This window comes from Fopius arisanus, unplaced genomic scaffold, assembly GCF_000806365.1.
Source record: "Fopius arisanus strain USDA-PBARC FA_bdor unplaced genomic scaffold, ASM80636v1 scaffold00040, whole genome shotgun sequence".
Lineage (NCBI taxonomy): Eukaryota > Metazoa > Arthropoda > Insecta > Hymenoptera > Braconidae > Fopius > Fopius arisanus.
In genome coordinates this window covers 818,844-833,443 of record NW_011887779.1, presented here as the reverse complement: position 1 = coordinate 833,443, position 14,600 = coordinate 818,844, and the positions used below count along the sequence as shown (strand labels likewise).

Genomic DNA, 14,600 nt, shown 5'->3' with positions numbered 1-14,600 from the left:
CGTTACAATGGCGTTAGTCTCAAATGATAGTGCAAGTTTTCACGGACAGCGAAAGCTCGTTCACACGTACTTGATCTCGCATTTACTCCATTTGTGTTGAAACAGTGGGAGAATGGTACAAGTGAGAGCAAGAGTGAACTATTACTTCCCATTACCCCCTTGTCTGAGCGTGTTGGTATTACCGGTACAAATGGAGATACTTACACCTGTAGACTCAAAACTACACGCGTTACTCACTATGTAACTGTGCAACCGATCAATGACGTATGTACGTTGGATGATATTGCAATAGTGTTGTGTATGTGTGTTGGTGTGTGGGGGACTCCATGTGTCAGGGGGAATGGGGGTGAGAGGCCTGGGGCATGCACACAGTCAACAAAACACCCGGTCGATATTTCGTCCTGGCCCCAACCCGACGCTCCAGTTGCCAGTGATGGCTTCAAACTCAACGCGTTCATAATTTTTCTGTTCAAAAACATTCACCACATTCAATACTTTTCTACCAGAAAAAAATCTAAATCAGAAAGAAAAAATACTCAAAAGAATTGACCATTCATTTTTTTATTTAAAATTTCAATTGGTGAGAGTGAGAGGATTTAATTTTAAACCTTTTTTTTTTCACTCGTAAATTACTTGATATTTTTTCTTTTTAATTATAAGCTCTTGCAGTTAATAACGTATACGATGAAGTTTGAAGAATAATTGTAATTAGTGATTGGTGGTAATTATTGGGGTGACTGATTATAAACATGGGTGAAGTAATTTTTTCTATTTTTGTTGACGTAAAATTACATGTCAAACGGTGGATTATGATTGAACGATTGTATTTTAGACAGGTCGTTTAGCGAATACCAAAGCGTGGGAATAGGTAGGATATGAGTAGGGAGGGCCTCGTAATAGTAACCTTGAGGGTGAAACGGGCGAACGCGTGGTCAACGTGCGCGGAAGACCAGTATCACACGTGGTTGGAGGGGGACATTGCGTGTTGAATTGGCATTTTCACAAGCACCGATGAAGAAATCTCCGGAGAAATCCACAGTCGAGGTGTTTTATCCCAAAAGAAATATCCCATGATACACCTCTTGGATCAAAATCATATAAAAACAGGATTTTAATCTCAAAGAGATAACGAAATGGATTAAAAAAAAAACCAGCTGACATTACACATAACAGAAAAAATGTTCTCCATCCTTACTTGATGTCAGGCAAGTCCGGACTGACTCACTCGTATTTCTCACATTGCAGGCCTGCTCGTATACTTTTTTTTATTTTAAACATAATTTTCTCACTTACTTTCACCTGCAAACAATACAATTTTTGTTTAAAAAAAAGAAATAGTTGTGGGTGTGGTACTGTATCCTCCCCAAAGTCGAAAACTTGGGGATAATTATGGAAAAATATTGACGGGGTCGTTTCGGTTCGCAGGATATGTTATTTCTATTTACCCACGTGTGAATGAACAATTTATTGCTCACGTTTTCGTGATAATTGATCATTGTATTTAAATGAGTTTTTTTTCTTGTGTTTCAGATCGTACAAATCAACAGCCTTCAAACAAGCCACATTAACCTCAAGTGATTTATATTTTCTTACGAATCGAGAATCACGTAGTGTCTATATTGTCGTATCCCAAGAGCTTAGGTTTGAAAGGAAGGAGAGGATTTTAGAAAATCTTGGAAAGGGAGACAAATGGATTGATACGTATTTTAATCTAGTGTACAAATATATATCGATACAAAAGTCCGCCAGTGCCAAATCGCGAGAAGCAAAACGTAAACGGAAAAGTGTAAGCAGAAAGAATATAGTAAAGTTTTCGAAGAGGATTAAATTGAATACAACCGTGTGACAGAGAAATAAGTGAGCTAAACCATAAACCAAAGAATTTACCATTTTCTACTAATCATTCAACGATACTCTAATGAGCGGAGGGCAAACAGTTTGATAAAAAAAAATAAAACAACCGAAAACAGAAAAATCTCCCGATTAATTCGAGAAAGCATCAAGTTCTCCGCACACAGTTACTAAAAGCAAAACTAAATCACAAGTAAAAACCAGACAGAGTCTAAAAGCATAGGAATTTATAGTTAAACATTGTAAGTATTCTACATTTTTTAAACGAGCACCGAGGAGTAAATTTTTATCAAATTTTATCGAGCAAACGCGCGAGGTTTGAGATAAATCGAGTTTTTTAAAAACGTTGACGAATTTTCGCTCAGGAATAAAGAAACACATTAATGATAAAAACAAAAAAAAATTAATGAAAACTAAAACCAATCTACTTCAGTTCGTAGCCTAAACCTGTCGAGTACAAAAAAAAAAAAAAATAAAATCATTGAGTGGAGAACCGTAAAGCTCAACGAAACTCATCACTGTAATTAAACGAGAGATTAATCTAAACAAATTGAATGTCGTGCGTGCATGAAAAGTGTCCGAGGTAGTTTCAATTGAACTGTTGGTGCCCCAAGAAGAATCAACGATTAAAATCATAAAGATCATAAGAATTTGTTGTGATAACTCACCGGTGAGATCTTTGAAAAGTGTAAAAATCTCGTGAAGGGAGTGATGGATTTGAGAATGCTGCTCAGAAGATGAGCGCCGAGGTTAAAAAGGAGGTAGCACCCGAGAGGGTGAGCCCTCCGGTGGGCCTGTCGGTATCGCCAGGCAACATTGGACCTGGTGATCCAAATCGCCACTTGCCCCCCTTCAGCAGTTTCTCCGGTGACGTATCAATGGACACTGGTACAACATTGACAACCCTTCACAGCCAAGACGTTGGTCTTGGTTTGACATCCTCGTGGGATTACTACGAGGGTCTGACTGGTAGACTCATAGACTCGAGGGGTGAAGTTGTATTGGCAAGTCAGTACCGTCCCTGGGAGTCTAAGCATGGGCTACATCAGAATCCCGATGGTCTGCCGAGTTTTGCCAGTCAATTTGCACCACCGAGTGAATCAGAGCCACAGTTGACAGCGCTCACACCTCTGTCACCAGCCTCGGTATCACATTCACCACCTGTCACGTCGGCCGTTGGTCTGCCAAGTTTTCACACACTTGGTTCACCACTTCCACCACCGCATCATCCACACAGAGCGCCTGTTGGTTATCCCCTGGTGCCAGCGCCTGTTCAGGCACGCGAAGTACCAGCACTTCAGCAACAAATACTCGATGAGAGACACATTCAACTGCTTGGCTCAAATCCAGTACAGGCATTTGCACCACCTGCTGGACATCATCACACAGTTCTCACTGTTGTCAAGCAGGAGTATCCTCAGCTGCATCACACCAACTTTCAAAATCCCATGTCGACGGTTCTCGACTCGTCGCCGTCGGCAAGGATCGACGGTAGAAAAAAGGAGAGGAGAAAAAATCGTGGTGACTCCATGGAGTCAGAGGATGGCAGTGGCAATGTTGAGTCATCTGGACAAGTTGCTGCTGTATCCTCAACTGGAAATCGCGGTCCTCACGGACATCTCGGTGGAGGCGTCGGTGATGGTGATGGGGATGGGGGACTCGGGGATAAACCCGCCAAAAAGAAGCGCAAAAGATGCGGCGAGTGCATCGGCTGCCAGCGAAAGGACAACTGCGGCGATTGTGCACCGTGCAGAAACGACAAGAGTCATCAGATCTGTAAGATGAGGAGGTGCGAGAAACTCACGGAGAAAAAGGTGAGTCAAGAGTTTCATTACTATTCAAATTGAATGCATCGGTCAGCAAACTGACCCCCAATTCCCGTCATTTATGGCAAATTACGGAAATCATTTCATGCGCATGCACTTGGAAATTTTTCTCCCTGCGCAATGCTGCATTTTAAAAGAAAAATTCACTCCGTACACACGCATCACCCGAAACCGTTTAAATTGATACAATTCTCCCCGCCTAATTGTTCATTATAAAGTCATTAAAAGCCACAAAGGGCAAAAACCGGTTTTACACCGTTCCGTCTCCGGGATTTTTCGCTCCCACGGGCATTCACGACACGCGTTTTGCCGAAGTAGCCTCATTGAAAATGAAAATCCATGGGCATAATAAAAACTCGTTGAGATATGGAATTTCCACTTGGAAATGCATGACTCACGTTCCAGCAGTAGGCGGATGTGAGTTCCGTGCGAAAGTCGTATCTCCGGTATCTGTTGGTACGCATTTGCCACGGGATTTTAGGCGATAAAGGAGAACAGAGGGGGTGTGTGGGTGGTATAGGTGAAGAAGATGAGGGGGTGGGGGATATATAGAGCAGAGAGGAGAAACAGAGGGTTGGAATTTACACGGTGAATCGTTTTGCCCGGTGGGTGGGCTAGGAATCGTATACCCTGGGTATATATAGAGATGAACTTGGCCTCGATGTTGGGGCTCAACCCGGTAGAAGAGGGAAAGGAGGGAAAATTCGGTGAGGGAAGCCCAGAGGGAAATACAGAAATACAGAGAGCCGTTGGTTTATTATTGCAGTGACATTGAACTCAACGGAGGGGTTGAAATTCACTCTCTATTCCCGCTCACCCAAAATCATGAATAAACCTCCTCTTGTTGTTGCTACAGTGGTAGGGACTTTTTATTGAATTTTTATCCTTAGCTGTTGTGATAAATTTAATGATTGGATTTAACGAGGTAGTGAGCGATAGAGTGAACGGACTCTACGATGCCAATGTACGTAAGCAACTCCAGTGTCTTATCGTAGGGCAAGTTCAAGGCTCAAGCCCCCACGGGTCATTACAATCGCGTATCGAACTCTCTTCTGTGAAATGTGGCGTCTTGTTTTTCCCATTGAAAGGCACATGCAGTTTTCAATTAGCTCTTTGTGATTTTATCGGGTTTGCCTCGATTGATGGGAATTTATGGTGCGGTGAAAATTTTGGAGAAAATCGAGGGTGAGGTGTGAAATTGATATTGAAATTGGCGGATGAGAAATACTTGGGCGATCGCGTGAGATTTTTGCGAGGCAAACAAATCAATTATCCCCTGACGTTTGTACGACGTTTGACCTGTGACTCACGGCCATCGAATGCTCATGCCCGATTCACAGTGAATCAAAGCATTAATAATACAAAGTTTATTTGTTTATTCATTAAATCGAGAGAACTGGGAATTCACTGAGAAATGTTGAATTGCGCACAATTGATTCAAGTTCTCAGTTGAGAATAATTGACAATATCAAGTTGATTACTCGAGTCTTGATTGACTCAGATTAATTATTCTGTGATTTGAATTTGACTTGACTTATCTGGACTATTTCCTACTGCATCAGTCAGAATCCGAACGTAAACAGAATGACTTCATCGAGGGAAAATAAAATACCCGGCGAACAGCGATAGTGTCAATTAGACAGAAATTAAATGTTGAGTTAACGTGGAGTTGAGACGTTTGTGGCGAGTTGTCGAGACTCCAGGGGATGGCTTCCAGCGGAAGAGGTGAAAGGGAGAGTGAGAAAGGGCGACGCCGGGGAAAGGGAAGACATCTCCAATTTCCAATAATCAATACTACGTCTCGAAGAGACTCAGACCTCCCCAAAAAAACGAAATGAATTCAGGTTTTTCCACTTTTATATATGGCGATTGGAAATAAAAATAAAGGAAATGATCCACGGGATGGCGGAAGTGGGTAAAGGAAAAAAGTCACTGCAGCGAAAGTCGAGGTAAACGGTAAACCCCGATGATAGATGGAGAAACGAGAGTCCAGGAGTATATAGTATTGTGTGGAGACCTTTGCCGTCACAACAATCCGATCCCCTTATTTTCCTCTTGCCCTCCAGCTATCGTGGCCTTGCCGCCCTTATCATCCCCGGGGAAGAGTCTTTTTGCGTTACACTTTTCGCGGATTTTCTGGGTCTCGGTCCTGTCGAAAAAGGAGAGAGATAAATGAGGGGAAAATAAACCTGGGGTCGTGGTTAACGTGTGTTACACCTGCGATCACGCATCGCCAAGTACAGATATATTTAATATTCATTAAATATTTCTTGATTCAGGAGATATTTTTATCAGCGGTAGAAAAATAATTATATCACTGAATTGCTCTCCCGGAAAACCCGAATATTCAATGCGGAATTATTAAAAATCCTGGGATTGTAATGAATCCTAAAATAATTGCGATAAAATGAGGTTTCCATAAATTTCCAATCCCAAAATTCCTTGGAATTCCATTGAAATCCAATAGCACGATAAAAATATCTCGAAGGGCATCGGAAATCTCCATCTTGCCCCTGACAACAAATGACCTTCGAACTGATAACTTCAATTTTTTTTTTCCACACGAATAACGCGGAAAACTCAATCTACAATTTATGGCATTAACTATCCCGAAAATTGCGCGATAAATCCGGCGAAAATTTAACCCTCCAAATAATACGATATTATTCCGTCAGACTCACTCCGTAAATTCACGCCTCAGCGATAAGAACATATCCCTGATCCACTTTTCCTGGGGATTGGTAAGGAGAAAAAAAAAATCCCGTTATCACCGAAGCGTCGGTGATACGTCGGCAATCGACCATGCGTAAAGGTACTCATGGGTGGTGAAATTCCCGGGTTGCCCCGTAATTTTCACCCCAATTTCGTGGAATTTCTCAGTTACCGGAATAATTTAGCCAAGAGGGGTGAGCAAAGTGGAGGCCGACAATTTCTCGTTTTAAATTCTCAGTCCTAACCCTTCATTCGTTAGACGTGCGCATGCGCGAGTGGTTGGGAATCCCAGTATGGGCCAAACCAATCGCAACAATTCAATCCTACCCTGGGATATTTATCAGTAACGGTGAAAGCGCGATGATTTATTTTATCTCAAATTCTTCATTACTTTCGGTTTACACTTTTTTATTCTCAGTTATTATTTACTTTATCCTGGGGTCTTGTGGGTTTGTTGCCCTGGGGCATCGATAACCCTCGAGGTGCTCGGCAATACAAACTCTTATCGGTCACTTATCGCCGCCTCAAAGCAACACATAGCATCGTACGACCTATTCAGTCTCGTTCAGGACGAACACATATTCCCACTAATTTTCTCTCCACTGCAAAAATTAAAGTCCCGAACTATATTCATTTGCTAATCATTTCCAAAGAATTTGCTGCGACCAATCATTTGAAAATTCACGAAAATAAATGCATTTGACCCAAAAATATTTCAGACATCATCTTCCGGTGACGACTTTCCCGGATTTTTAATCGAAGAATTTCAATTGTTTAATTGTTTAATATAAAAAACAACGGTTTTCTTGAATTTTCAAAATTAATTGTATAATTGATACGAGGAATTAATTCACGTGATTATAATACGTGTCATTACCAGAAACACTAACCAACTATTTTACTGACTCACTAACAATTTATTAACAATTTGTGTGCAAAAAAAAAAAATCACCTAGACATAAATTCCGTTGGAATGACAGTAAAATTAAGTCAGTGATAATAGATTTGTTGTAATGACTCATTAAGACGAAGAATAATGTTTTTGTCATGGTCATTCCAGCGGAATTGCTGTCCGGGTTTTTATGCGACTTGCGGAACCAGAAACGAATCATAACTAACATTTTGGCAAAGCGACTGTATCGCCGGTTATTTATCATGACTGATAACTCTGATAAGCACCGCGACACAGGCGCTCGAGGAAACTAACGAAAATTAATCATGAACTAAAAACATTAACTACCAGCTAACACGAAATACTAACCCCTTCTACTAATTTTAGTATTAAGGAGTGTGACGAGATACTAACAATCACTAACTAACGAATTACTAATAAATTACTAACAATTTTTGTGACTAACATAATTTTTTTTTAATCGCATCCACTCGTTTGTCACAGCACATTCTTCCGAGTCATGAGTAAAGCGGGAAATAATTAAATTTTTCAAAGTTTAATCCCTAAACTTTGGAGATTTAAGATTTTTTTACTTGATTTTATTATTATTTTTATTGAAATATGGATTTTTGTATAAAAGTTTCACTCAAAAATTTGTGAACCAGCGAAAAATTTAAAATATTCATCAGCAAAATTACAATAAACAGCAATTCTCCATTGAGTCGGCAAATCTCGAGTTTGGCCTCTTCCTGCAAACCACTTCATACATATTTGAGTGTTTCTTTTATACTCACCTGTAATAATTTAAACCTTGCATCGTAAACTCTCTCTTCGGTAACCGAATACTTGGGCTGCCCTTTTTTTTATTTTTTACCCCGACACAGTCTCGCCCCGGGGATATCCTCTTTCTCGTTTTACTTTTCACGGGCTTCCCCCGTTTCGATTTATCGAAGGAAACCGGAACCAAGGGAAGGCGAATTGTCGCGAACGAATTATTCGCGAAGCTCTGGAACCGTTGCACTTTTATCCAAATTCAATGACTTTCATCACTGAAAAAATTGATGATAAATTTTTTGACGTTCCATCGAAATCAAAAATACAAAATTCAATTAAAATCATTCTGCACAATTACTGAAATTCAGAAAAAAAAATGAATTAATAAAAAAAAGTAAATTATAATACGAATTGAGGAATAAAATTCTTGAATAAAAAATCATTTTTCATGAGGATTCATTTGAAATTTGAAAATTAATTTCCCAACGGTCTAGACATGGTGATACTACCAAAAAAATTCGAAGGGTACGAAAGTCTTTCGAAATTCCCTTGAAATCGCGCCAACATATTCCGGGATTAGCTCAACCCCTTCGTATTTCGGGGGTGCGAAGGTCGATCGACCCAGGAATTATCGCCTTGGCAAATAAAACTCCTGTTCAACTCCACGGTGGCTTCTGTACCTTCCCAACGCCAGATGGGGAATTAACATTCGTATAAAAGAGTGAATGCCGCGTATATTTCATTTTGGACGTTCACCGATTCGACGATGGTTGCAGCCCAACCAATCTGTCAGCATTTTTTCTTTCAATCCCAACGAAATTGCATGGCTGATGTATTGGGCCTAATTGAACGCAATTATTCCTTTTCCGACGTGAAATACCAGACGCCGAAGAAATAAAATTGCGCCATTCATTCTTCCATTCAACAAACAAAAAACTGAAATAAAAATGATAAACCAATGCGAAATAATCACCTAAATTATTCCATTAAACGTAACCGATAAATAATTTGTTATTCATAAAAAAAAAACAATAAACCAGCATTTTCCATACCAAATTATTAATCCGAGTTAATTGATTGCAATTATAAATAATAATAAATTGTCAGTGAATTTTGTAATTTAATTCTACAAAATTCTGGGGGAATTCGAATGAAAAAAAAAACAATATCAAAATGAAAATGATTTCACTTATATCGTAACGTATTATTTTCAAAACGTGTAAAAAAATTTGAAAGACAACAAACTACGCACTTTGCGTGAGCTCCAGCGGACTCGATGTTTCCTCGAGTCGATATATCGATCCGCACCCCCTCGTTGGTTTCCTGCAACGGGAACAGGACTCTCCCACAGGATGAGTCACAGCTTCCCCTGCTCCGGTTCACCCGAGTCCGCGTGTTCCGCTCCACCCCCCGCCATCCCGCGCCACCCCCGCGGCTCACCAGCGCACTCGTCTCTCGACGCACGCAGAAATGCGTCTGTACGCACTCGATCGATTTTCCCCTTCCGAAGTGTAACATACACAAGCCCTCTCCAAGTATCTCCCACCCCCTAGCACTCCCACCCTCTAGCACTCCCACCCCGTAGCACTCTCACCCCCCAGCCACTCACCCCCTTCTCCATTCCGCTTTATCTTTTTCACGCTTTTTCTAACTCCTTCCACCCCCTCGGGTTTTTTTTTCTCATTCTCACGTGTTTTTTTTTTCTTTCTCTTTTTTTTTTTCAAAAACTCCTTTCTCTCCCCTTTGTTTCTCCCGCATTTTTCGCCTTTCATCGCTTTCTCGCGGGAGACGAGAGAGACACGATATTTTTGACGGGGCGGGGAGTGCCAGGCGGAGGGGGTGGTTGGGTGGTGAGGGGGAGAAAGGACGCAGGACAAAACTGTAAAGCCAGTTTTACATTATTCAGTGCGTGTGCGCGCGTGCCTATCGTACACACAGCATTCTCAGAAGCAAGGAAATGCCGCGCGTTACCCGCACTCTCCTCAATTTTTTTTTTATTCTCGTTTTGTTCGTCCTCACGTGTCTCCTCTCTTCCTCCCTGAATTTCAGAGTTTCCTTTCATGTCCCGGATATTTCAGTGCAAATTTCTTTCTTCGGTGTTTTCTTTGGGCCTTTTGTCTACACGCTCTTTCTCCCGCTTCGAAGGTTTTTATATATTTATTTTTTTTTCTCATTTTTCACCTCTCGTTCTCATCTCTCGGGGGCACCTCTTATCGAGGTGGGGGAGGTTGACAGTATTTTTGTAATGACGCGTATTTTTTTTTTCTCTCGTGATATTTACATTTATTTGTTTTCGTGTTTTTACCGGGGAGGCCTATGCAAAGTCGAGGATCAGAATCAACAGAAATATCTTGAGATAAGGGGACTGAAGATTAGGAGGGAACGGGGTTTTGGGGGAGATGGAGGAATATACGGAGTGAGAGTACAATGTTGAGGATTTTTGGTGGATGTAGCAGAAATTAATTTGTAGGTACGTGAAAAAAATTTCGTGAATCCGCACTAGTTTTTAATTAATTCTCCACTATATTTAACAATAACATAATAAAATAGGGCAGTAAAAATTCTCGTAGACAATTTATCATGCGGTAAATTTAATAACAAATGTGGATTGATTGCTCCCCTAATATTGCCCAAGCTGAGAGTTAAAATGGCATTTCCAGGGAATAATTCAAATGATTGTTGCCCCACACCCCCTATTTCCATATTCTGAGAATTTAACGAAGGGTTCAGGCAATGGAAATCGATGAGCCGATGAAGTTATATTTTTCCCTATTTAAAAACTGAATGCAAAATGAAAAAAAAAAAGTTTTCCGCGCACTTCGTATAACCGTGTGTCACGTGTACACGTGCGTATTTGTTCACGTGCGAGTAATAACAAGGTGGCCCAGGGCGTTTGTTACAAGCGTGCAATTACCCCCTCCCCTTTTCTGAAAAATGCTAAATTGCACTCACAGGGTTGAAAATAAATGACTGGATATCGACGCCATGTCAAGACAACTACTTACAATGTTCGTTATAATTACGGATTAATTTCAAGGTTTATGTGCAAGGGCAGGGAGAGAGAAATGGGGTAGTTCAATATTATTAAAAATGGCGGATGAATTAATGGGTAAACTTTTGGTTAACTTAATTAAGGGGAACAATTGCGAACAAATTACGAATATTTCATGGAATTCCCAGAAGAAAAGAAGAAAATTTATTTTTTCTCTGAATCTTGGGTCGAATGTGGGTTAAACATCGTAGAGAAAACATCAGTGCGAGATAAAGGTCAAACAAATTAAGCCCCGAGAAATCGTGAACCGGAAGTATTAACGTCTTAGCTTAAATAGATAAATGAGGGTTAGTTGGAAAATTCATGAGGGTTAAATACGTGAGGGGAAATACCATCACCTGATGAGGGTTAAATAGTGAATTGGGGGTGTCACCCCCCACCTCCATTTAAACCATAATAACAATAAATAAATATATTTTCACTCATTCCAGAGACATATAATATAAAAATATATATCCGGATATATCTTTGTGTACATAATATAGCAATATATAACCGTCACTGAAAATATGAGATTAAATATTTTGCGTTAAGCTACGATGAGGGAATTTCCTCGCGGGTCAGGACAAGAGTGGAGTGGTCGGCGGGGTGGGGTACGATGACAAGGGGCTGGTGCTGCAGGCATGGGGCAGGGGGCAGGGGGTAGTGGGCTGGGGGGTGGTGAGCAGGGGGTAGAGGGCAGCGGGGAAGCCCCTGTAAGGATATAATCCGGCTAGATTCGCTGGTATCGATTTTCGTGGTGCAGGGGTAAAACGCGCGCGCAGCGCTCATGTACTGTGCGTGGCCCAAGTGCGTGCCTGATCCCTAGGAGATATATCGCTCGAGTGAGCGCAACCGGGACTTTAATGTGTGACTCACTCCACACCCAAAGCATATCCCAGCAAAAATCGAAATATTTTTTTAAACCGGATATTTTGTAAAAAATATTACGAAATGATTTGAATTATCATAAAACGACAGCTGAATTGATGTACCTCCTGTACACCACGAAGGGTCTGGTACACGTGGAAGGAAGATGATCAAATTCGGCCTTGACTCTTGACTTCCCCAGGAGAGTGGGAAAACTCTCTCGGGGCGTAGCTCGTTTCCCGAGGAATTAGAGAGACTTCGTCGGGTCTAAATTGGGGAAAACGACCGGAATTTTGCGTTGAGGTACCGTTGAACGTTCAATCAAATTCCGAGATGGTTTTTCTCATGAAAATATTGGATAGAAAAAATTGGAGGTGTGGACATGTTCTAGACATTTACCGATATACGTAATGAGAGTTAATTTCAAAGGATTTCTTTTGAAGATGAAAAATTTGAAGGATTTGCTAGAGCCATTCGTGATGAGGATCTCCAACCCGCGAGAAAACACGAAATGCAGTGAATTTGGGCCACGCGCCCTGACCACCGCATCCCTTGCTCAAAGGTATCGAAACTCCCAGAGAGAATGACTGATATGAGGTTGCACATTGAGTGTATGGAGTTATACGATGGGTTAGAAGCAGGTAAAAAGGGTCCTCCAGCTGTCGGACAGCTGCTCTACCCGATGTCCTACATACATACCCGATGAAGCCGAGCGTAGCCGAGTCACGCACTAACACATAGACAACAGCCAGTGAATACAAGGGATTCGAGTTAAATTCAATGGTTTAACGTAATACAGAGATAGCCAAGAGGGAGGAACCACGTGGAAAATGGCATTTCTCCTTTTCGTACATGGCGCACGTGTGTTATATACCAATTGGCCATTTACGTCAAGGCTCTTCAGCGTGACGGCCATGAACAATACCCCTGAGCACTGTCCTGCACTTACCCTGAGTCCCATCGAAATTAGCAGACGGTCTTCATCCCTTTTATGTTGCCTTTTCTCTCTACACTATTTAATGTTTCCCGTATTCTTTTTCTTTATTCCCTTTTCAATTTTTTTTTGTGCCTCTCCTAGTGATCGCTTTCAATTTCATCACTCTTTTATTCCCGTTGCTCAACGGATGTTTGACGAGTGTCATCTGACGGGTATCGCACCCCTGGGGGATGGCGAATCATTTCGACTAGTCGAGTGTAACGACTTCTCGTCTTATCTCATCTGACAGCTACCTTGGATGAAGAAAGGATCAGGCTAACTGGAGATCTGACTTGACTCAAGTCTTGATGAAGTACTTGACTGCCTGATCCAGGTAAAACCAAACTTGAACTTAAATCAAGTAGTTTAGAAGTCAGAATGACGTATCACTTGAGTCGTCAATTCTTTTTTCCGTGAAGATGATTTGATTCCATAAAACTATTCCGCTCGTTCTCATCTCGATGAATGGAGCCAGTAACTTGCAGCGAGACACAACGGCGCGGGAATTATGTCGACAATGCTTCTGATTGTCGGTTCATTATGACGTCACAAGAGTATATAACAAGAGTACATAACAAGCTTCGAGTGAACGTGTATGCAGCGGTGACACGAGACAATCAAGTCGATCATGTTTTAAGGGACGAATAAAAAATCATGAAAAAACCGAGGAATAGAAAAAATCATCGAGCTTTTTTTGTGGCTTTTTTTTTTCTCCTCCAGGGCCTGAGAATTTACGGAGAATGACGGCGAGTTGACTGTGTAACTTTCTCGTTATTTACGGGTTTTTTTTTTTTTTTTCTATCGTCGATTTAGATGACCGGGTGGCACGGATATACACAGGGTGGATGGAGGGAAAGTCGATTGAGAATTCTTGGATGTGCATGTGCACCAAACGAGGCAAAGGGCCACATTAGAATCAACTGACTGCATGTGTTGGTGAGTGAACTACAGGAGAAATGGAACCATGATTTATTTGCGCCATGGGGGCACCACGACGCGCGTCATATTTCTTTTAGCTCTCTGCCTCTCGGTGTATATTCCCAGTTCTCTCAACTTTGAAGTTTAATCGATTCTGGAACAATATAGGACGATTTTAACAACTTGAAATTCGAAGCGGAGAGACGATGAAAAAGAAAAATAAGTCCGAGACGAGACTAAACGGAAACCCAAAATTGCCCGAATTTTATGGGTTTCGCTGAAATTTTTTGGAATTTCAATTTAAACTCAACGAATTTTATGAACAAATGAAAAAAAAAAGGGGGAAGGAATCCCAAACTGCGGAAATTTGAGAGCCAACTTTATTGTTGTTATATATACCAGAAAATTGGATTTAGTGGCTGTCCAGAAGGCGCACAACCACATGTGCTCAGCCATAATGTCACAATGGCTAATTCTAATCCTAATGGGACCCAAATCCCATACCCCGGGACCCTAAATGCGCTGATGCCAATTACGAGCGGACATTAATTTTCTGACTCTGTTTTATTATTCTGCAATGGGTGGTACATTCTGCTCTTTCAACCTCCGAAATCACTTTCAAACAATTTTTATAATTTATAATTTATAATTTATAATTTATAATTTATAATTTATAATTTATAACTTTAGTTTTGCCTCACCTCATAAAAAACCCCCGCCAATTAATCCAATAAATAATCTCAAATATAT

The 14,600-nt window shown here is 41.0% G+C and overlaps 1 protein-coding gene across 1 annotated transcript in view; it reads left to right on the top strand.

Annotated features, from left to right (window-relative positions):
• Positions 1-2,588: 2,588 nt before the first annotated feature.
• The window catches only part of Tet (Ten-Eleven Translocation (TET) family protein), a 50,094-nt gene continuing 38,082 nt past the window's right edge, over positions 2,589-14,600 (top strand). The window contains exon 1 of the mRNA XM_011305035.1: positions 2,589-3,665. Coding sequence (XP_011303337.1) covers positions 2,589-3,665 — 1,077 coding nt within the window. The remainder of the gene's footprint in view (positions 3,666-14,600) is intronic.